The following is a 23375-nucleotide window of genomic DNA, read 5'->3' on the forward strand; positions in this document are numbered from 1 at the left end:
TTACTTCACCCTCTTTTACTTAACTCTACCATACTTTTACAGACCATTGTGCTCAATAATGATTGTTAACAGCGCAGCTGCTCTCTTTCTAAACCTGTGGCCAGGAAATCACAAAATGGCAATTAAATCAATCCTTCGTACTTCTCATGGCCATGGGTTAGAATCACAAACACAGCCCGTTACCCCATCTCAGCGGAGAGGCAGGGATTTTAAAAAATGTGCTATTAGTCACTGACAATCACGAGGGACCTGACTAGCTTTGGTGGCTGAGTCTGTGTCTGGGAGTCTAAAACTGCCTTCAGCCTTATTTCTGCTTGAATTTCTTAGAGTCCTTCAAATAAATGAATGAGTTTAATGGATGTTGGAAAGGACACACAAGCAGCTGTAAGTAGCACATAAATAACAGCACATGAAGCTGTACTGAGACAGCAATGAAGGTTTTTTTTAAACTGTCTTCAGAGGAGCGTGGAGCACATGAGCAGAACGGTGACGTCTTTATTGACGGACTGGCAGTGACACGGGGGGATAGTGCCCTGTTGTTACAGAAAGGTTTTGTGCTGGGGATTATAGCAGAATTCTGGAGAAAGAAATCTCCCAAAGCTGATGCTGCTGATTTCAGTTTTCTTCTCTCCAGTGCTTTTCTTTCAAGAACGCTAAGCGCTTTAAAGACATCAGCAAATGCCACTGGACTCGTCTGGGAGAGGTGTTGCTGCTACTTCCCTACTGCATGGTAGGCTGTGCCCGAGACAGTTTTGTTCTGCAGGGCAGGATGGTTCGATTCTCCTCATCTTTGTAACTTTTTTTTTTTTTTACAGATGAGGTGTGATGAGTTTGGGTAACTTGCCTAGAAGTCACACAGCAAAGGAGTGGCTTAACTAAACGGGTAGAGCCTCCAAATCCTGGGTCTCTACACCCTGCTGTGGGTTGCGTGGCCAAGAGAACAGCTCAGCGACACAGCCCGTGTCTGTCCTGTGTCCACAAGTCTCGGGGGAGGCTGGGTTATTTCTGGGTGCTGATACATCCCTGTTCTGTAAACATAATATAGCTTCAAAACAGGGCACGCACCCTTGCACTTGCTACTCCGCATCTTCTGCCTCCACGTCGCTGTCGTCTGTGAGAGGGAAATCGCGCAGGGTTTTCTGAGTAGTGTAGCTGTTGGTTTGCATGGGGCATTCCTGGCTTAAGATTGCCTGGGTCAAGGAGAGGAGAAACCACACTTTAGTAAAAATAGGGATTAATTCAAACAGTTAACAGGAGCATTACCACTTTTAGACAAAGCCCAAGCAGCCAGCAACTTTTGCCCAAGCTGTGGGTTCGAGGAAAGACCGTAGCCCCAGACTTTTCTTGGTTTTATTCTCTGAGGTTTTCGTCCCTTTTTTGAGGGCAGAGTGGAACCCAAAAGGGAAGACACAATCCCTGGCAAATTTATTCTACTCCCCCCCACCGAATCTCTGGATTGTCAATCCCCTATACTTTAAGGGCATAAAGTATGCTTGAACTCACAATCTTCTCCTCTTTAGCGGGAGGGTTGCGCAGGTACCAACAGAGGGGAGCGTAAGCAATATTGATAACTCCAATGATGACCATCAGCCAGGGAAACCCAATAGCTCGTACGATCGCACCGCCTGTGGATGGGCCTGCAGATTTGGAAATGAAAAAAGCCTAGAATGACAGAGAGCAAAAGTTGCCTTTCCGGTTTGGAGGGGGTCTGTGAATCTACGGTGACTGGGTTGCAGACTCAGTGCTTGCAGTGAACGCTGCCTGGAGGAGAGGGAGCAACGAGCCGAGTGAGATGCACACTGAGTACGTCATGCCGTGGGTAAGAGTCCATCCATACCGATCGCAAAGCCCATGCAGAAGGCGACGTCCGCTATGGCGTAGACGTTGCCGTAGACGGAGGTGTGGCGAAGGTCCACGAGGTAACCCATGATAGGCATCATTGAGGAGTCCACCATTCCTGCCCAAAGCCAGAAGGACCTGATCAGTCGTCGCCTTCTCCGAGGGCAGTGGTGGGAGCTGCGTTGCGCAGCCGGAGCACCGACAGCTTACCTATGGCAAAGCCAAGCCCACCGTTCGGGCCGATGAGCCCGTAAATGTTTTTGGCCAGAGGTACCTTCGAGAGGAGAGAGAGAGAATGCGTGAATGAGGCCAGAAGAGCTGCGTGAGGGGCAAAGGTGGGACATAGAGCTGTGAAACCCATACACACATGCAGCCATTGAACGTCTACTGACTGCTGGGCACGTAACCCCGTCTCAGTACGATCACCCACACTGCCCCTGCTGATTCTTCTACAGAGAGGTTTCAAAATTCTCTTGGGCTACTTACGCAGAGGAGGCTGATTCCCACCAGAGCCATGCCGACCAGGGAGCACAGCCACCTGCAACGAGGCTGCAGTTAGGAGCGGGCAGTTGTTCTCGGTGTGTGCAGCACCACGAGCGTAATTCGTGCTGAAAGCACAGAACTGAGCTGGGTTGAGTTGAAATCTCTTACGTTCCACTTACCGGCCCATTTTGTTAGCCAGGATCCCGAAGACGTTGGTGCCGATGAGGTAGGATACGCTGGCAGGGAGGAACGCCATCCCTGAGAGAGAGAAAGGACAAACAAAGAGTGTGTCATCCCCGAGTAAATACAGGGGATTAGCAAAAATGTTCACTTTGCTAACTGCCCCCCTCATCTGGAGAATGTCGTGAGCCGGGCACGGCAAGCTAATGCCCAGCACCCGCTCTGCGGGTGCCAGTCCATGCACTGGTGCTTCTCCGTGTCCTGCGCTGCCGTTGCTCCGTGCCGCAGCTGCGTGGGCTGCCCCGTTGCTCCGTGCCCTATACAAGTGTGGGGCAGAGCTGTAGAAAATGTGTTTGCTTTTGATGGGGGGAACTGAGGCACGCAGCGGTGCGGGGATTCACCCACAACGTCTGGGAGATAACCAGAAGCTAAACGCTGAACTTTTTTGTCCCCTCTGCTTTAATAAACTCATCCTTCTCTCTGGTCATAGTTTCTTCCTCTTCCGACTTTCTCCCCTTGCCTTCTGCTTTTGAGTCACTAAATGAAGAGGAATAAAGTAAATGCTTAAGTAAAAACCTTGGGGATCATTATGTAATCAAAATTAAATATTTGCACCGTTGCTGATTTACCAGTTGTTTATTTTAATATGCTCTCCCGCCGACTATAAATAAAACTGATCAGCTCCATTTCACTAAGACAACTTCCTTATTAAACACAGTGGTTTATGTTTCATTTTCTTTCCTCTCTTTAACAGCTACAGAGCATGACTGATCCTGCAGGTTTAGTCCAAGCTCCTCTGTGGTTTTTTTGCAGAACTATGGGGGTGGGCAAACCAAAGCATGCAAATAAAGAAGCCCCTTGAGTACATAACAACTTGTGAGGTGGGTGGCTGGCACTTGAACTGTGCCTGAATCCAAACTACTCTCAAATCTCAGATACCTGAAAATCTAGAGAATATATTCGGGGTTTTCTTTGATGTCTGCTGACCTCTGGGTCCTGCTAAGTCACCTCAAAGGTTCCTCTTGATTTCAGTGGTGACAGGAGCAGCCCTGAGTGCATTTCTCAGCCTGTGATGTTGGTGGTTATCAGGCAGCCACGCTGTCCCTTCTCCCCGCTGCCTTGGGACACCGCTTCATCCTCACCCACCCTTGCTCCATCGCTGGCTCATGAGAAGCATCGCAGGCTCTTATCGGGATGGATGCTCCTGCCTGACCGGTCTGTAACTCCATTAGGAGCGCTCTCAGCCCTCCTGCTCCCGGGCTGCAATTCAATTTGGGATCTAAGTGTAGCCTGGGGCACCCCCCGGGTCATTCCTCAACCAATTGGGTTTTATAACAATTAGTTTTTATTCCTGTAGCAAACACAGACAATGTTATCTCCATATCACATTTTCTAGGCAGCTGGTAATTAGCACAAACCTGGGACTCTCTAAATGACCTTGTTTTACTCAGAGCTGCCTCTGGAAAACCCATCTGGCTGCCACGATTTCAGCCCAGCACGACACCATTATCTGCCCTGCAGAAGACAGGGCTCGACAGGCTTCCCGTGCGCAGAACAGCCTTTCTTCCACTGTTATTGCTCTTGTGGGGAGCCTGATTCTATACAATTTTTTTCAATAATAGAGAAAAGCATATTGTATCACTACCACTAAGGACATTTCCAGCTGAAATTGGAGCAACGTGCAGCCTCTGCGCAGGTGAGGGTGTATGTTTTCTTCTTTTTTGGAATGATATAAGAGGTTATTCGATCCATCTCCCAGTGCCAAAGCAGGACTGGTTCTAGCTAAAGTATATGAAGCAACTGTTTAGGAGTGAAGGCTGCACAGCACGACACCTACCCAGCTGCCATTTCGGGGAGCACATGGTTTGCATCATCCAGATGGGCAAGGTGGGCTCCAGCATGGCCACCCCCATGTTGGAGAAGCAGAGGGCTCCTGGCGGGGGGAAAAGGGAGAAACGCTCCATTTCAGCCACCTCCTGCTGCCGTGTCAGAGCCGGCGCACGCGGATCTCTCCAACGAGGAGATGCCGGTGGGTGCCGACGTCTGCCCTTACCTGCAGCGACCAGGACGTAGGGGTCTCGCAGCAGGGTGGACACCGGCGTGCCCTTGGTGCTCTGTAGGATGGCAAAGGGGGGTCACAGCAGCCCTGTGCCTGCAGAGCCCCCCTCCCCGGGCAGTGCGTGCCCGCTTCGTTCCGCCGCCTGGCACCGGCTCGCGTGTGCGCACCCCTCTGTACTCACCTCGGGGGAGATCTTGGAGGGCTGCAGTATGCAGAGCTGCAAAGCTGGGAAGAAAACACTGATGTTAGCTTAGCTCTGGAGACAGCATCGCTTCGATCCGTGTTTCCCTCTGGCTTTTCCGTCAGCCCAACCCCTTCCATGGGCAAAGCCCCCTTGGGGGATGCAGTAACTGTGTCCAGGGGACGTTGTTCAAGTGGGCAGAGGGAGAGGTGGGTCCCAGCCCTGCTCCCACGGGAGGGAGCAGCAAAACTCCCTGAAGTTTGAGACTGTGTTGGAAGTGTTTTGTCAACCCATGAAGCAGTGGAATATGCAAATGCTTCCCGTCAGGCTGCCAGCTGCCTGCTGGGGAGCCACAACTAGAGCATGGCAGAAATCAGAGCGGGGAAAAGAATAGGATTAAAAAAGAAAGTTTCATATATATGGGACCTACGTTTCATTTTCCGAAAGCTCTTACATGCTTCATTAAAGATGTCGTGCATTACATCTAGGCAAAGATGGTAACTGTGACTATAATTGAATTAGCTTAATACTTTCCACTGAAAATGCACATTTCTGCCCTCTATAAATTTGCTGTTACACTCTGAAGGCTCTCGTGGCCCACGTCTGCACTAGAGCTATGGGGAAAGAAGAAGGATCACCATTCATGCTGGCAAAGTCTCAGTCCTTCGTGGCACACTGCAGACAAGTGTGCCTTTGACAAGGAACCCGCAGTTCAAAGAGCTTTGCTGAATGTGCTAGTCAGCCATTAAAGCAATCAAGGGGCTTATTAAGTAATGAGGGACTAATTCTTACTCTATTGCTATGTCAGTCATCTGCTGGCAGAAAACATATGATTTAGCAATAACAGAATAACCAGTGCTGATGATACCACCCATGTGGTCTTAATCTGCTTCTTCCTTCTCACAAGTCCTATGAGATTCTCCCCAAAACGTCTGCATTTAAATCTTTTCCTGTGCTTTTTTTTTTTTTTTTCGGATGGATTAAACCATTCGGCTTCTCACCTCCGTCCAGGAGGGCCAGGAACGCCAGGACCAGGAAGGGAGATGATTTCCCCACGAATTCGTACATCACGCTCCCAAAGGGTGCCCCGACTGCAAGGGAGAGTCTGCGTCACGCAGCGGCAGTGCCACCGTCCCCAGCGCCCCGCAGCCGCGCTCGGCTCCCGCCGTCCTGGTTTTCCCTGGATCCCCCGGTGGGTGTTGGGTGAAGGCTTTGGGAAGGGATCAAGTCCCATGGAGAGCGAGCAGAGGGAGGGAGGAGGACAGGCCAGCCATGCCCATGGGATGGCACCGGGGAAGGGGCACAGCCAGGCGGGTGGAAGCCGTAGGTGATGGCCAACAAGGCTCTGGAGACGCCGTTGGCATAAACCCCATTGGGAACAAGGTCTCCTTACTCAGCAGACCCAAGGCCAGGCCTCCAAGAGCGATGCCCATGGCGTTGCCCCTCTCGAAGTCGTCGGTGTAGACGCTGGCCAGCATCCCCAGGCCTGGGAGTGGAGAGAGAGCGGAGGCTGCGTGAGGCTGGCTGGTACCGGGGGTGTTGAGGCTGCTCTCCGAAAGCAGCCAAGGCTTTTGGGGGAGTTTGTCTGCTGCTGGCTGGGTGTGGGTGCACCATCTGCACCAGGCAGGCGCAGTGAGGAGGAGGAGGAGTTTGAAGCCGAGGAAGGCACTGCTGCTGATCGTTCCCAACAGAACCCAGACGAGGGGAGATAACGCAGAGGCTCAAGTGCAGGTACAGCCTTTACCTGCAACTGATGAGAACGACGACCCAACGCCTTGGAGGGCTCGGGCGGTGAGCAGCAGGGAGTAGGTGCCTGAGAAAGCAAACACTGCGGAGGAAGGAGAGACACGGCGTCAGGCAGGACCCCGGGCTGAGCCTTGCAGCCCTGCGGAGGGTCGCGGCGGCCCCGGCTTGCACCCGTTTGGGTGCTGGGGGGTGCTGGGTGCCGCTCGCCCTTTCTCGTCACCGATTTCTGAGACCGGTTGCTCTGTTCTCGCTCCTCTCCCCTGCACGGGGACAGCAGTGCAGGCACAGACCAGAGTATTTTCTCCTGTGCTGCTGGGTACGAAGGGCAGACCGAAGGGCCATACTCACTGACTGTGGAGAGGAACATGATGACGAATCCGATGAACATGGGGATGTGGTATCCTATCCTGGAAAGGGGAGAAAGAGGATTCCTCATTGCAGGTTGAGATCTGGTCTTGCTGCCCAGCCTGAACACAGACATCTCTGGGGGCTGGTGAGCATCTCCTGAAGGTGGGGATGTGCCCCTGAGTGCTCTTCAAGGGTGTCTAAGTGCCCTGGGACAATCACACCCAGAGACACGGCTCTGTTTCACCAACTCATCCACCCACCCAGACGCTGTGGAGATGAGCCCAGCACCCCTCACACGTGTCTGCTGGAGACAAGGGCAAATTAACACTCAGGGGCAGAAAATCTGAACAACATTATATCCATAGCGAGGTGGGAATCTTTGTTTTTGTGATGGTTGCTGGTATTAAACAGCATCTGTCTGCACCCGAGGAGAGCGTTAGTGAGGCTTATGTTGCAATATAAACTTGCAAGCCATTTGTGGGCTTTTAGAAAAAGTAAAATTCATTAAAATTTTGATGCATATATCCTCCCCCTTGCTATTTTACCCGCCAGTTCCTGTAATTCTCTGATTGCAGGGGCTGCACCCGTGCAGCACAGACCTTTACTGCTCAGCTAACGATGATTTCATTAGCTGGCAGGAGCTGCCCATCCCCAAAGGGCTACACCCCAGTACCAACCCAGTCTCTGACCTACCTGTTGGTCAGGAGACCCACGGGCGGGTTGACCACCAGCTGTACGAGAGCCTTGGAGGCAAAGAGCAGCCCCACGCGGACGTTTTCCTTGGAAAGGAACTCCTCACCCTCCGGGCAGCCGCTCGGCAGCGGGGGGCTGCTGGTGGGGGGCTGCGGCGGGGGGCTGCTCTCTGTCCCGTTCACCAGACCCACAGCGCTCGTGGCCCTCGAGACTGTCACCGTGGTGTTGCCGAAATAGGAGAACACGGAGGAGAAAGGAGGAACCTTCGGGGCTGGAGGAGCCGGCTCAGCCCGGGCTGGCACAGCAGAGCTGTTGGCACCTTCGTATTCTGTGGTGTAAAGGAAGGTGGGGATGATCGGAACTGGAAGAAAAGGCAGGAAAGGGGTGAGTTAGTGATTTTACTCCATTTTCTGGTTCAGCACGCGGCTGGACTGAATGGTGGTGGCTAGATGTCAGCCTCCAGCAAGCTCCTGGCTCCCAGCCCTCCCCGCAGCTCTCCCTGCACAAGGATCCTGCCGGCATCATCCTGAGACCGACCGAGGAGCCGAAACCCCGAGGTGGCACCCGAAGAGCAGCGCGAGAGCCGCGCCGTACCCACGACTGTCAGCAGCATGTTGTCCAGCAGCAGCGCGACGAACACCACCCCCAGCACCAGCCTCCGCGACGCCCTGCCCGCTGCCAGCCAGCGCCAGGGCGCGCGCGCCGCAGCCGAGGGCATGGCCGGAGCTCAGCCTGGGTCCTGCTGGCGCCCGGTCTTCAGGACTGAAGGTCTCCTGTGACCTTTAAAGAAAATGCTCTGAGTTACAACCTCGCACAGCTCGTGGCTTCTCGCTTGAGAAGGTGACTCCTGAGGTCACTTAGTGGCCGTGTCCTCCACGAGCTGAGCACTCTTCGCAAGGAGCTGGGACCACCAGCTTTGCTGTCAAAGACCGTGGTTTTGTTAAACTTGCATTTAAAGTTGCAGATGGAGTGTGCTCCAACCCACTTCCACTCTCCCGAGACATCTTGTCCCTGCTTCGAGGCATCGTTTAAGTCTTCCTCCAAAGACTCAAAGCACAGATCAAGCTTATCAGTGGTAATCTCAACATCTTTTATTCCATGTTTGTTCTTTGGAGATTAAATTAGGTCTCAAAAGAAATTCATTTACCTTGCATGTCTTTTCATTTGACCTAATTGAAATGTCATGGCAAGATACAAGACTTAAAAGCTGAACATACATGATTAAGATCAGGGCTTCAGAGGGACTGAGAGAAGGTTGCTTGCTCAGTCACATCGAAAAGATCAATCAGAAATTTGCACTAAACCAAGCAAACAATTAGCCATTTACGTTCTCATAGCTCATAGGCACTTCAGAGGCTAAGCACCAAAATGGATGGAGCTGGGTCCGAAGTATCACTCTTTCCAATAATCCTGTGGTTTCCTGAAATCCCAGCCAATGATATTTATCAATTTTTAATCAAAAAAAGCAAACCATCCCAATCACCTGTCATTGAATGTGAGTGCCACACAAGTTGCTTAGTTGGGGAACAGGGATGGTTTCTCCTAGTAGTAGCAAAGACCAAATAATAGAATTAATGCAAGAGAAGAGAGAGAGAGAGTTAAGGATTAGAGAGAGAGAATGAGTAAGGAAGCAGAGGTGATGAAGACATGTAGACTAATGCAGCCCCTACATCTCAAGCCACGAACCCTGTCCCCTTCTCAATGCAAAACTGTTGGGTGGAGCAGAGGAAAGCAAACTCTTACCCCGGAGCCCATCTGGGTGCAAGGAGCCGACTGCTGCTGCGGGAGATGGTGTGTGCTGTGGCCGCTGCTCCCGGGGGATTTATGGCTGCCGTTTATCAGAAGAGGATATGAGTGTCCCTCTTCCGTGGAGATTTAATTGGAACCTCAAACAAGTTTCATTCAGCCCTGCAGCTCCCTCTGCGTCAGAGCAGGACGCTGGGGTGGGCTGAGGGCGATGAGGAGGAGAGAGGCAGGAGTGTTTATCTGCAGCAGAGGCACCCGATCTCCAGGCTGTCATCAACGCTTATCTCTCCGAGCACCTTAACTCTTGCCTGGGTCCGCGCACACCGAACACGCCGCGCTGGGACTTCACAGCCCTCTTCTCCCTGGGGGACGCCTGCTCTGCCCCATCGGTGGGTCCTTACGAGTGGCAGCGATTGGGTTCATCAGTGGGAGGCAAGGCTGGCATCATTAAACGGCTCTGGGAAATGCATTTATAAAAAACCCATAATAGTTTGGGACTTGGACTACTGTCCAGTGACTGACGGCCGTTCTCTCGCTGCCTAACGCTGCTTGTCCGTGGTACGGCTGCCCTCGTTCCGACTGTGGCTCCGCGTTACACATCCCGGGGTACAACCAGGCAGATTTCACCTGTGACACCTGCAGCACCCCAGGGGTGTTTGGAGAACTCCAAAACTCAGGGAGCACAATTAGAAGGAAGAATGATGTCCCGTCAGCTGCTCTTCTCCGCTCCCTCCGCACGTGTTTGCGCGTCGCCGGGGGCCGTACGTGTGCATTTACGGGGTTGAGCCCGCGGACGTTGGCAGCAGGTGCCGTGTCTGATGCTTTCTGAGAGGTACAGGGGAACGTCACCTCCCCTGGCTATCAACAGGTTGTGGTCCCTCCACATCCCAGTTCTGCCCCCGCAGAAGGAGCCAGCAGTGGGGTGCCTGTCCGCAGCCTTTCCCTACTTATCTCCGGGGACAAGGAGATATTTCTTGGGGTAACAAGGATGGATTCTTGTAAGCAAAGCTGGAGGGAAAATTCTATCCATGCATGGGTGAGGAACTGTAAATGCCATTGAAAACATGATCTCTTTTCTGCCATCATTTCTATTTTCTTAAACTTTTGACACTTTGCTGCGTGATTTCTTTTTTAAACCCAAACTGATACCATCATTCATTCAGGATACAGAGATTTACCACAGAGAAAGAAAATAAATATTTTCACCTCTTCTCTGTTGGCACGTAAATCTGCCATTGAGGCCATTTATCCGCCTTCTGCACGGCCGAAAACTAGTGCCAATAATGTGAGATGAGAGCATCCTACCAAGGAATTCCCTGGGTGTGCGTTAGAGCAGAAGTTGAAGCCTTTAAATATGTTTCATGAGCTGAGAATTGAACGTCTGGGCCTGGAAATTACTTTCTAAATATCTGCGAAGCAGACAGAGGATGAGCGGTGCAGCACTACCATCTGCTGTGGGAGCTCAGAACTGCTCGGCGGTGCCGCGGGCTCCGGAGAGAAAATAATTCTGATTCTCCTTCAGGTGCAGAGGGGCATGTGGAGACAATTATCTTTATTATCATTATCTTTTTCTTTCGTTGGCCCCGAGGTCAGGACACCATTGCGTTTGGCAGCCCTAAGCACCCGAAGGAGATTGCAGCGTCATGTCACTCGTTTTGCAGAGGTGATGGGAAAGCTTACTCAGATGTGCTTTGGAATCATTTCCACGTGTCCATCACATTTTTCCAACCGGTTCTCTCCAAGATATATTTTTTTTTAACCATTATAAAGGTTTGCCTTGAATTATTCTTTCAATAACCCTACGGAGAAAAAAAAAAAGGCTACAATTTTCTTCCCGGCCAGGCTGAGGTAGTAAAGTATAGTGAACATTTCTGATGTAATGAAAAATATGAGAGAATTTATGGGCTGTCTTGAGGCCCAGCAAAGGATGTGGGCCTGAAAAATCGTTGCTAGCAGACCTCATGCCGGCTCCGCAGGCTGATTGCCATTCTGGTGAATTCAGTTGACAGCGGGCTTCTCTCGGTGAGATTGCTCTCTGCTGCTCCCTCACCTCAAAGGTGCCGTGAAATACATCCGCTGGGCACCGAGGGCTCCTGCACAGTGGCACAAAGCTGCATTTTACAAAACAGCATGAGACAAATGGCTTACAGATATAATTCCACCAGCCCGGGGTGGGGTGAGCACCACAGCGTAAACACAGATCGGAGCAGGCACCTGTAAAACCATGCTTTGCCTTGAAGTCACTCTCTGCTAATGTTTCCTCTACCAGGTTTCCGTTACCTGGCGCTGGAACCGCTGCCCGTTGCCTTCTGCTCTCCTGTGGGCAAGTTTGCCTCGTCCTCTCAAATGCTGTGAACTGAAAAGAAGTATTTAGAACACAAAATGATCTGTTTGAGCAATTGGAGTTTGCATCCCTGGGCCACCTTCTAGCCAGGCTTTCAGTGCAGGGGCAGCAGTTTGCAAAGTGGTGCTGGCTGAACGAGCCCTTGAGGCGGCCGTTTAGTGCCTCCTGCTCGTTTGTGTTTTGTTAAGTCCTTTTGATTATTAACAAACAGGAGAGCTCCGTAATGTGCTCAAGGTCACGTTGCATTAGAAGGAGAGCTGAAACCTGGCCAAAGCTTTCCAGTTTTGTGTTTAATCCACTCGAGGCATTGTCCCTTTGTCTGGGGATTGTTTATTGTGTTTACTCCCTCCTTAGCCAAACAGTCTCTTGTGCAATTGTTTAGGTTTTTTCCATCAGTCTCACCAGTGCTTTTTTGCTCCTCCACACAAGCACAGAATTGCCAATATCTCTTTGAAAACATATTCCCAAAAAATATTTTAAGTTTTAATGTAGAAGGAGATAGAATATTGGTTTATAACATCGAATAATTCTATCTCATCGCTAAGCCAGGAGGAGAACAAACAGCAACTATTAAAATTTAACATGTGTGAAGAGATACATAATCCGTAAGGAAATAGAAGGCTGACAAACGAATGGTTTTCTGGGAAAAGGTGTTTACAAATAACCCACTGTCTTCTTTTATTAAATTAAAGGGTTTTGGGGGTAAGGCAGCTCTCATTCTCTCCTTTAAACAGTTGTACCTGTCAGCCCTCGATGGTCGAGTGCACGGCATCAGTGCAAGTGGAGTGTTTCCATGGACAGTCCTGTCTCGTTACCAGTTCATACTTTATTTCTTATCTCCCATCTCCCCAGGCAGCCTCTGTTATGCTCTCAGATCAAAGTGCTGGTTTAGATTGAAGCGTAGCCATGAAAACTTGGCTGGGGTGGAAGGACCAAAGCCCACTGCCAGAGCACTGCGAGCTGGGGCAGGGAGGGCACAGAGGGCCCCAAATGCCCCTCGCACGCCTGGCCCAGGGCTGGGGGCGGCTGTGCGGGGAGCATCTGGGTGGGAGGCCAGGGCTCTGCTTCCCCGTCATAGCAAAATTACTGTTTTTCTTGTCTTCACAGCCATGTCACTGTTCAGTAATTAATTTCCTTCCTTCCTTCCTTCCTTCCTTCCTTCCTTCCTTCCTTCCTTCCTTCCTTCCTTCCTTCCTTCCTTCCTTCCTTCCTTCCTTCCTTCCTTCCTTCCTTCCTTCCTTCCTTCCTTCCTTCCTTCCTTCCTTCCTTCTTTCCTTTCCTTATATCCCTTATTTTCCCCTTTTCCTTCCTTTTCCTTTTTTCTTCTTTTTTCCTCTTTTTATCTTTTTCTCTTTTCTCTTTCTTCTCTTTCCTCCCCTTCCCCTTCCCTTTCCCCTTCCCCTTCCCTTTCCTCTTCCCCTTCCCCTTCCCCTTCCCCTTCCCCTTCCCTTTCCCCTTCCCCTTCCCCTTCCCCTTCCCTTTCCCTTTCCCCTTCCCTTTCCCTTTCCCCTTCCCTTTCCCCTTCCCCTTCCCCTTCCCCTTCCCCTTCCCTTTCCCTTTCCCCTTCCCCTTCCCTTTCCCCTTCCCCTTCCCCTTCCCCTTCCCCTTCCCTTTCCCCTTCCCCCTCCCCTTCCCCTTCCCCTTCCCCTTCCCCTTCCCCTTCCCCTTCCCTTCCCCTTCCCCTTCCCCTTCCCCTTCCCTTTCCCCTTCCCCTTCCCCTTCCCCTTCCCCTTCCCCTTCCCCTTCCCCTTCCCTTTCCCCTTCCCCTTCCCTTTCCCCTTCCCCTTCCCCTTCCCCTTCCCCTTCCCCTTCCCCTTCCCCTTCCCCTTCCCCTTCCCCTTCCCCTTCCCCTTCCCTTCCCTTTCCCTTTCCTTTTCCCCTTCCCTTTCCCTTTCCTCTTCCCTTTCCCCTTCCCCTTCCCCTTCCCCTTCCCCTCCCCCTTTCCCTTTCCCCTTTCCTCTTCCCCTTCCCCTTCCCCTTCCCCTTCCCCTTCCCCTTCCCCTTCCCCTTCCCCTTCCCCTTCCCCCCCCCCCCCCCCCCCAGCACCGCGGACAGCTCCGCCCCGAGCCGCTCTCCGGGCGGGGCGCGCGCTATATCAGCGCCTGCGCGGCGGCGCGCGCGAGGCCGGAGAAGATGGCGGCGGTGCGGGCGGTGCGCGGGCTGGTGAACGGCGGCGGGCCCGGCGGGCCGCGGGAGCAGGTGGCGGCTCTCACCCGCGACTACCTCTCGCAGCCGCGCCTCAGTGAGTGCGGGGCGGCGGGGCGGCTTCCCCGGCGCGGGGGCCCGGCGCGGGGGCGGCCGCAGGGCCGCGGTGCCCCGAGGGCGGGCGGAGCCGCGGCCGGGGCCGTTCCGTGCGGCGGGGCCGGGGGCCTGGGCGGCCTTTGGGGCTCGGGGGCCGGCCTGGCCTGGCCTGGCCTGGGGGCGCGGGGGGGTTTCTGCCGGCCGCTGTCTGCTCCGGCTGGGCCTTTAACCGCGCCGGGGGCCGCAGCGGCGCTTCCCCGGCGTTGGCCGGTGTAAACACTTCAATTAGTTCCGTGCGCTGCTGCCCGCTGGGTGACACAGGTCATTTCGCTGTCCTTTGTGGGAATTTTGCGTTTTTAGCAGGAACCGAAAATCGCTGGGAACTGTGGGGGAGGGTGTGGATTCTGTTCCTTTAAAACGAAGTTCAGAAATCCGGTGAAAAAGAGGAAGGACAGCAGCCTTGTAAAAAGGGCCTTTATTGCAGTGCGGGAGGGGGAAGGTCAGGGTTGTTGGAAGGTGCGTTTTTTCTGGCCTTTTTTATGCTCTGGGTGGTGGTTACGTGAGTGGCTGTGCCTGCTCACCCAAATAGTGTGAGTCCTGGCAAGGAGGCAGCCGGGGAGCTTCTCCACGATGGCTTTCTTGCAAACCTTAGTCTGGTTTGAAAGCCAAATTGGTCATTCCTGCTCCCCCAAGTCCACTGCTCTGCTTTACTGGGAGAGCTTCTCCCCTCTGGGAGCAGAGGCTCCTGTCAAGCCTGGAGCCAAGGTGACTTCATATTCAGTTTGTGTTTTTCTGTGTCGATTTTGGCTTTTGCCCAAACTGACAGCATTTGCAAGCTGGCTGCGAAAAACATTTCAGTTGCTTTTGGGTTGTCACAGAACTGGTTCATCTTATTTGAAACAGGAATTTCAAGTCAGCGGGGAGCTGCTTTCAAGGGGAATTGATGCTGATTGATCTCAAGGAAATATTTTCTTCTGGACAAGGCCCTTTCCCATTGACTGAGGAGGAAGTGCTCATGAGACAGTCACGAGATGGAATGCTTTGCTCGAGAGAATCTTTTCCATTTTTTGCAGACAGTGGGCTGCAAACACTCACAGTCTAAGCAGAGTCCTTGTAGTGTCTGTATAATTCTCCTTGCTCAGGTGAAAGGAGCAGGCCAGCTTGTGCTTTTGATTAAGATTAATTTAGGAACATGTGTGGTGTCTCAGGGTGTTTAGCAGGATTTTGACAGGAGTTAAAACTGAGAAACAGGAGCTCCAGCCTTAGGCTGTCTCACACACCCAGTGACCCTCAAACCTTATCTAAGGCAGTTTTGATTGTCACCGTTTAAGACGTTACATTGCAACAGTTCAAACTGTTTGTTTAAGTGTAAATTCTGCGTTGTTGACAGTCTAGACAGCGCACAGAAAGCGTGCCAGGCCTGGGCAGGCTGAAATGTCCAAGCCAGATGATTCCCTGTGGCCTGGTGCGGGTGGAATTTGTGATCTTTCTTAGTGCCACGAGTGCCTGTTTGTTTCCTCTGCCCTGTGGCGTGACCAAGAATGGTTGCAGGTGTCTCTCCTGTTGTGCAAACGGCTCCACTTGCTCATTTTTCCCTCCCAGGGGTCCGTGATTAACAGTCACTCTCTTGGTCACTGCTCCTTGTGACCCTGATAAAGCTTTGACTCAGTGTTGTCTGTGGATCAGGTGGTGCTGGGCTTTAGCTGGGACACTCGTGTGTCCTTAGAGCAACATAGGAGGATGGTTTTCAGAGCTTTTCTGACAAAGTAATGAATTCTGGGCACGCAGTGCCTCAGAAAGTTGTATGTAATGGCAGTACTTGCTGTTGTTTAAGACATGAGCCTTCTGGTGAGCTGGCCGTGGCCTTCTATCAGGTGTCAATCTTTAAGCCAGGATAACCCTAGAGTAGGAGGAGTTTGGCTGAGGTGAAATTCAGCCTTTTATGGTACAGTGCATTGACCTCTTCTTGGGAGTCAGGAAAGGTATTGTCAGGTTTCCTGTCCCAGTGTGCCAGAACCCACCGAGCTGCTGGTCAGCTTTAGAGAGCAAGATCTGCTCGCTTTGCAAAGTCCAGGCTTTCACCTGGGCTGTTTCAGTGGCATGGAGCAGGACCCTTCTGTGGCTTAAAAAAAAAAAAAGTTTGAAGTTGAGTATTGATATTAAGATCCTCTCCTCATTTATTTGGCATAAATTGCAGTGGCACCCATGATTACTTCTTCAGCACAAATTGCGGATGTTGCTCTGCCTGTTTTTTTAAAGATCTTGCAACTGGATATTTTTCTTAGCTTAAAATGTCACCTCTATGTTGTATGGGTGTTTCTGGGGGCATTTAAATTATCCCTGGATATATGCTGGTATCAATACATTTCTGTGACAGGCAAGAAAACAGCAATATTGTGTGTCTAAACGTAAATTACCTCAAGTGCATTGCAAATAGTGGCAAAAAATGCTGGCAACACCATTCAGTACCTGATTCTTCTTGTGGAGTTCCTAATAAACACAGAAGTGGTACAGAACTGGGCCTAAAATCTGCAAACATGATAATGAAACTTGGGAAACTTTATGTAGGATATTTCTGACGGTCTGAGGAAGTGCCTGACTTGTGACTTGCTTTCTTTCAGCTTATAAAACTGTATCGGGTGTGAACGGTCCCCTGGTTATCTTGGATCAAGTTAAGGTAAAGATTCAGGTTCTTAATGAATGAAGCTTTTTGAGGAAGAGTTGACAAGAAAAAGATTAAATCCAGACTGTTGTGGAATTCGTGAGGCCGCTGAGCAGTTTTAGTACAAGACATGTTTCTGGCTGCTGGGATGAATGAGAGCAAGCAAATTGCCATGAAGTGGAGGAGAGTTGTCCATGTCCTGGAAGAAAGGGAGAGTAGTTGGGGTAAAGAGATGAAACATTGTTTCAGTTTTAACAAAATCCCTCAAATGTTGTCTAAACTTTTAAAGGTGGAAATACACATACTCTGCTCCTGACCTTTTTGTTACCAGAGCATCAGCGCTCTCTAAAAGGGAACTAAACCAGTTTTGTCTTGTTTTCACCTTACTGGCAGGTGACTGTTGAAGGCAAATGCCAGCGTTTTGTTCCTGTTGTGACACCCTGCATGGTGGCTTCCCATCAGTCTGTCAGGACTACTAGGGTTCTTAGAACCTTCTGCAGCCTGCAACTCTGAGCAGATGTTGTAAAGTCCCTGTAAAGATGGCTTTAGCCCGATAAATTTTAATTGCCTTGGAATGAGTTTTTTTTTCTAATTTTAAAAATGATTGAGTAGTTGCCAAGCTTAAGCTTGCTTGAAGCTGATAGTGTTAGTGTCATGACGGTTCCTCTGGATTTTAATGCTTTCCACCATCTTTCTTGCTCGCCTTTAGTTTCCTAGGTACGCAGAGATTGTCCACCTGACCCTTCCTGATGGCACAAGAAGAAGTGGGCAGGTGCTGGAAGTCAGTGGCTCCAAAGCTGTGGTTCAGGTATGATTAGGGACAGGAATGTCTCTTGTTGCAACTGAAAAGTATTTTATTAATCAGCATGCCTGAGCCTTGTCAAATCTGTCTTGTGACATGTTCTTTTGGTGCCATAAATAAATAAATTACCTCCTTATTCCAAGTGCAAGTGGCATGAATAATTTTACAAGATTGAAAACTGGAGGACAGAAGGACGTTTTTTATTTACACCCCCCTAGATTTCTCTTCTGCTGGATTAAAGGAATTGTTCTGTAATTGTACGGTGTTAGATTCAAGATCCACTCCTATGTTGTGTGGGTGCAGGTATTTCTAAGCAGCTGTTTCTTGTTAATATTCTTCTTCTTATCTGAAGAACTTTACCCTGTTGGCAAAGGGCTGTACTTGAGATCAAAGGAATGGCACCGGGTTTGTTGGTTGCTGCTGATACACTTCATGAGCTGGGTTTAAAGTAGGTTTTTATGTGATGTTTTGTACTAGCAAGCTGCTCTTGAAATCATTTCTTGCAGAGGACTGCCTTGCTTTTATGCCCTGTGGCTGATGGAGTTCTCAAGCTGTGAAGCAGCATTCTAGTGTGTTATTTTGTGAAGCACAATACTTACTCCTTTCTCCTGTGGTGGTGGTTTTTTTTGTTCTGCTATATTTACAGGTGTTTGAAGGAACTTCGGGTATTGATGCTAAGAAAACCTCTTGTGAGTTTACGGGGGATATTCTCCGAACCCCTGTCTCTGAGGATATGCTTGGTAAGGACTTGCATCTTGCTTTGAAGGATGAACAGACTTATCACACACTAACTTATTCTTACAACAACTTACACTTTTATTTTATTGCTGTTCGTTGTAGGCAGAGTATTTAATGGATCAGGAAAACCTATAGACAGAGGCCCCATTGTTTTGGCTGAAGATTTCCTTGACATTTCTGGTATGGAGCTAAAGACAAATCTGGTGTTGATTTCTGAATTTTGGAATAGTTTTGGTTTTGAACATAGAATCTAACTGTTAGGGGGGTTTAATGTTATTTTTAAGTATGTCTGTGACAACAAACTGAAATTAAATTTACACAAGTGCAGGATGATGAGGTAGCAGAAAATAACTGTTTTCAGTAGTGTTTGGAAGCTGCTCTTTGAAGTATTTGTAGACTGTCTTAATTATACAGCCTCCAAAGACAAAAAGCTAATAACTTGTCTGGCATTCTGTGGTCAAGTAAACAGTAAGAGTGCTTTCAAGAAAAGCCTGAGTCTTAGGATCCGCAAAAGGCTCAGGTTTGACCACGTGCACCTAAAGATTTGTGGGTCTAATGGTGAGGTTTGCATCTTTTGACTTGAGCCTTAGACTGGCTCAAGGTCAGTGGTGGTTTGATCAAGCTTCAAACAGGTACATGGAATAACATGTGTTCTCTTAAAAAATATAACAGGTCAGCCAATCAATCCCCAGTGTCGTATCTATCCAGAAGAAATGATTCAGACTGGCATTTCTGCTATAGATGGTATGAACAGTATTGCCAGGGGGCAGAAAATCCCCATATTCTCAGCTGCTGGCTTGCCCCACAATGAAGTGAGTACTCAAAGCTACTCTCTAAACTGTTAGTGGCTCGCGTTTCACTGGGGTTAAGATGTAAACTAAGTTAAATTCTGGTCTGTGTAATAGTATCAAACACACAGATTGCACTGAAACTTTTTTCCCCTAGATTGCAGCTCAGATATGTCGCCAAGCTGGCTTGGTGAAGAAATCCAAAGATGTGATGGACTACAGTGAAGAAAACTTTGCCATTGTGTTTGCTGCTATGGGTGTAAGTCAATATTATTGGAGGAGAATGATGCTGGAGTAATAAATAAGCCACTGCTGAGAGTAGCTGAATGTTACTCGTTTGAAAGCGTGCTAAGGAGGTCTTATGTATGTAACTAAACAGTGCTGGATGGCTGAAAGTCCCAAACAGACACAAGTACTGTAATGAAGTGTGTCTGATCAGGATAAAGTGTCTTAAACTTAGAATCTGTAGCCTGGAATTCTAGAAATAATTCATTCTGGGAATGTAGGAGAGTGTTTGATACAGAGGGTTTTGCTTATGGATTATTATTGAGGTATTTAGACCTTAATCTGATGCAAAATGTAGTACACTAAAATCTGACCTGGAACTGATGCCTTAATACTGTGATTCAGGTGAACATGGAAACTGCTCGGTTCTTCAAATCAGACTTTGAGGAAAATGGGTCCATGGACAATGTGTGTCTGTTCCTGAATTTGGCCAATGATCCAACGTAAGTAGTTCCAGTATGATGGTTGGGAAAAGGCTGAGAAGAACGAGTAAACTGAAAGCTGAAGCCTCACTGGTGTCCTGCCAGTTGTCACTTAGGTTGACATTTTACAGCAAAGTTGATGTGGAATGCTGGTACTTCAGCTGGGGCACGTAGCAGATTTTCTGAGCGTTTTGAAGTGTTTGTAACTCCAAACTGTTACCTTGCAGCCTTAAAGCACTTGTCACCAATAATGCTGTCCTGCTCTGTTTCAGCATTGAGCGCATTATCACCCCTCGTCTCGCTCTAACCACAGCAGAGTTCTTGGCATATCAGTGTGAGAAGCACGTGTTGGTCATTCTGACAGATATGAGCTCCTATGCTGAAGCTCTGCGAGAGGTAACGCATTTATTAACTCATGCTGGGTGTTGGCAGAAAGTATTCCTGATACAGAGTGAGAATGTAAACTTCTGCATAAGCTGTTGGGATCAGTATTCATTACTGGCTATTCTTAAATAGCCAGTGAGGCTTTTAGTTATTCATTCGTTGTCTAGGGTTATGTTCAGCAAACAGCTTGTGCTTCTGAGAGCGCTTAACTTATTGGACTAGTGGCATTCAGCAGTTTGGTGTTAGAGTTTCTGATTTGCCTTGGCATCTTATCTCATCATTCATGGTTGTGGTGACACACTTGTCTTAGTAGGGGTTTGTGTAGCTGTAGTTTGGTATCACCTGCAGGAAGAGGTGCTTTAAGTGACTAGTGTGGCTTAATTAGAGAAGACAGCAGGTCTGTGTGGCTGATCTGACTTCTTGCAAACGTTTTTCTGGATTGCCTCAGGTTTCAGCAGCTAGAGAGGAAGTGCCTGGCCGTCGTGGTTTCCCAGGTTACATGTACACTGACTTGGCTACTATATATGAGCGTGCTGGACGTGTGGAAGGCAGAAATGGTTCCATTACTCAGATTCCTATTCTTACCATGCCCAATGATGGTGAGTGGTTTTAATAACTAGCACTTTAAAGGACTCCTTTAGAGCAAGCTGCCTTAGTTTGGGTACACAGCAAGATAGAAGGTCCTGTGGCCTTTAGGTTTCCATGTGGACATTGCAATTCTTGGCTGCCTTCTCTGTCTGTATTGCTGATAGAAATGCTTTGCTCATTTCAGACTTCAGGACTGTGCTCCAGCCCTCTGTCACGAGTGCTTACAGCTCTAATTTTTGCATAAGAGCACTTAGTGATGTATGGGGATACCAACTGATGGTATTTTACTTTAGAAGTCATTTAACTGCAGAAAGCTGCCACATCAGTGCTAGAATGGATATAAAAGGTCTGAAAACTATCAAACCATTCTTTTCCGCAGATATTACTCATCCTATCCCTGACTTGACTGGATACATCACTGAGGGACAAATCTACGTGGATAGGCAGCTGCATAACAGACAGGTGTGTGTCAGACCGGTTAGAACATATTTAAGGTTACTCTGTACTTTTTGAAGTATTAATGTTGAAATTCTTGGATGTCTTTTTCCTCCAGATTTACCCACCTATTAATGTCTTGCCCTCCTTGTCTCGACTGATGAAGTCAGCTATTGGAGAGGGTATGACCAGGAAGGATCATGCAGATGTGTCCAACCAGCTGGTATGTAAATACCTCTTTGGAGAAGCAGAGTCATATTTCAAACAGACCTCTCACTAAACAGCTTGTAAAGGGCGTGCTGAACAGTGGCAATCCAGAACACACCTGAGGCCGCTTTCAAGCGTGGACTGAGTGTTTAGTGAGACCCTTGGTTTGGGTTTGCACAGAAATCGTTACATGGGTGATGGAGGTAAAAGCAGTTCTGTTTCTGTCTCTCCTAGTATGCCTGCTATGCTATCGGAAAGGATGTGCAGGCTATGAAGGCTGTCGTTGGGGAGGAAGCTCTTACCTCAGATGATCTTCTTTATCTGGAGTTTCTGCAGAAGTTTGAGAAGAACTTCATTGCTCAGGGTAAGCATCTGTTCCGAGAACATCCCAGTAGGCATTAACACCTAGAAGGCCTTGTTCTCAGATCTCCCTGGTGGTGAGAAACTTTCCTGCCCTGTGTTTCAGTCAGCGTTTGCTTTCTGCAGGTCCTTACGAAAATCGCACTGTTTACGAGACCTTGGACATCGGATGGCAGCTTTTGCGGATCTTCCCCAAGGAGATGTTAAAGAGAATTCCTCAGACAACACTGGCTGAATTCTATCCTCGAGATTCGACTGCAAAACACTAGCCACAGCTTCATCTCTATCTCCTTGCTCTGTGAAATGCTGTTTGTTTTCTTCTTTTCATGTGTTGGTGTTTACTTGTCGCCCTTGCAATTAAAACCAAGAATAGGTGACTTTTTGTGCCAGTGTTCCGATGCACACTGATAGTTTTTAAAATATCCCTTCTTCCAAAGCCTGGATCTTCAGGAAAATATTTAGGCCAGCTCTTACAAATGTGCAATAGCTATCATGAAGCTTGTTTTTTTTTGAACTGGACCTTTTGTAGACATTTCAGGGGAATGTCTGAGGATTATGAGAAATTGCAAATCTTTACTTTCAACCCAGGAGCACATGGTTTAGGAAATGTGAAAGAGAAATGTGACTTCCTTTGTCCAAAGCATCTGCTCAGTCTGATCGTATGTGGTTGCTGTGCTGCTGGTAGAACAGATGGCACTCTGCTGTCCTGCTGTTGTGCCTGCAGACCAGGCTGATACGTGGAGAGCGTGGTGCATGACAACATACCTTCCTGAAAAATGCAAGTCACTGATTTTTTTAACTATGGCTTAAGGTTCTTGAAGGTATTCATGAACTGAGGACACTAGTAGGCGTGGTAGATGCTTTTCCACAAGCAAAGGGTCTTTCCAGAGGTCACAGGCCAGTGGGTTGCTACCTGAAGGTAGCACGATAAGGCTTGATTACTGAGTTAAAGGTTTCAAATTGAAGTTTGTAGAGTAAGTTTCCTACTTACCCTTTTTTCTTTCAATTCCGGCAATGCCAGAGACGCAGAACAGCAGCTAAAGCATTCTGAGATCAGCAGTGTCCCAATGGGCGAGACTAGGTGATCCAGGGCTTTGTGCTGCTACTGAAGGGGACTATATGAGCTGTGGAAGAAGTCTTGTACCTGACACCGTTGTACTGGTGGGAGGTCAGCTTTTGAAGTGTCTTGTACCAAGCGACGCAACAGGAGAAAGCACCCGAGATGTGCGAACGGGCGTTTTGAATTCGGTGTTAGAGCATGCTCTGAGTGGTGCTGGGTCCCGAGTCGTCTTTGAAACTGTTGTGGTTTGCACTCCAGGCACAGATTTGGCTAGCCAGGAGAGCTCAGCATTCCCAAACACTGCAGACTTGGCTAGTCAATTCGGTGTTGTCTTTTTCAAATTGGTTCAGATGAGGCTCTGAGCCCAGTGCTGGCAGGCTTTCGTGCTTTTTTTCTGGGCTTAATGTAGTCTAAGCTCTGGTCTAGCTAACCAAAGCATGTTGCACCTCTCTGAACGCCTGCAGTGCTTGTCTAGGGAGGTGCTAACATGACTCAAACGATCATGTGCTAACTCCAGCTTTCCCTGGCGTCTCCTGTGTGCAGTTCTTCTCTAGTTTGTTCAGTGTTCTCTGTAACTTGGATGCAATAGCAACTTTATTCCAGTGCATTCCACTCTGAAGCTGTGTCGAGTCTATTTTTCTTGAGGTGGGGATGGGAGGTTGGAAGTGTTGGCATGAGAATACTTTAATGTAGAGAATATCTAAATAAATTAAATATGGAAGATGTTGAACAAAATGGAAGCTTTTTGTGATTCTGTGGTTGAAAACAGCTTCAGGTCTTTCAT

At 49.1% G+C, this 23375-nt stretch overlaps 2 protein-coding genes across 2 annotated transcripts; one reads left to right on the forward strand and one right to left on the reverse strand.

The window, feature by feature from the left end:
- Window positions 1–1076: 1076 nt before the first annotated feature.
- SLC18A1 (solute carrier family 18 member A1) lies at window positions 1077–8247 on the reverse strand. The gene is made up of 15 exons (XM_086628090.1): window positions 8124–8247; window positions 7530–7890; window positions 6837–6895; window positions 6487–6570; window positions 6136–6228; window positions 5744–5833; window positions 4743–4786; window positions 4556–4616; window positions 4340–4435; window positions 2502–2580; window positions 2326–2377; window positions 2050–2113; window positions 1838–1957; window positions 1504–1637; window positions 1077–1190 (listed from the first exon to the last, which is right to left on the reverse strand). The coding sequence occupies exons 1-15, from the start codon at window positions 8245–8247 to the stop codon at window positions 1077–1079; spliced, it is 1575 nt and encodes a 524-aa protein (XP_086484216.1).
- A 5505-nt stretch (window positions 8248–13752) lies between these two features.
- On the forward strand, window positions 13753–23307 carry ATP6V1B2 (ATPase H+ transporting V1 subunit B2). Its single transcript, XM_086628084.1, has 14 exons — window positions 13753–13861; window positions 16482–16537; window positions 17232–17330; window positions 17971–18064; window positions 18165–18242; window positions 18735–18874; window positions 19008–19109; window positions 19481–19578; window positions 19830–19953; window positions 20390–20540; window positions 20909–20991; window positions 21083–21187; window positions 21406–21535; window positions 21658–23307. Exons 1-14 carry the CDS (start codon window positions 13753–13755, stop codon window positions 21798–21800), a joined length of 1512 nt encoding a protein of 503 aa, XP_086484210.1. The 3' UTR covers window positions 21801–23307.
- The last annotated feature ends 68 nt before the right edge of the window (window positions 23308–23375 follow it).

This window comes from Tauraco erythrolophus, chromosome 29 (assembly GCF_009769465.1).
Source record: "Tauraco erythrolophus isolate bTauEry1 chromosome 29, bTauEry1.pri, whole genome shotgun sequence".
Taxonomy (NCBI): Eukaryota; Metazoa; Chordata; class Aves; order Musophagiformes; family Musophagidae; genus Tauraco; species Tauraco erythrolophus.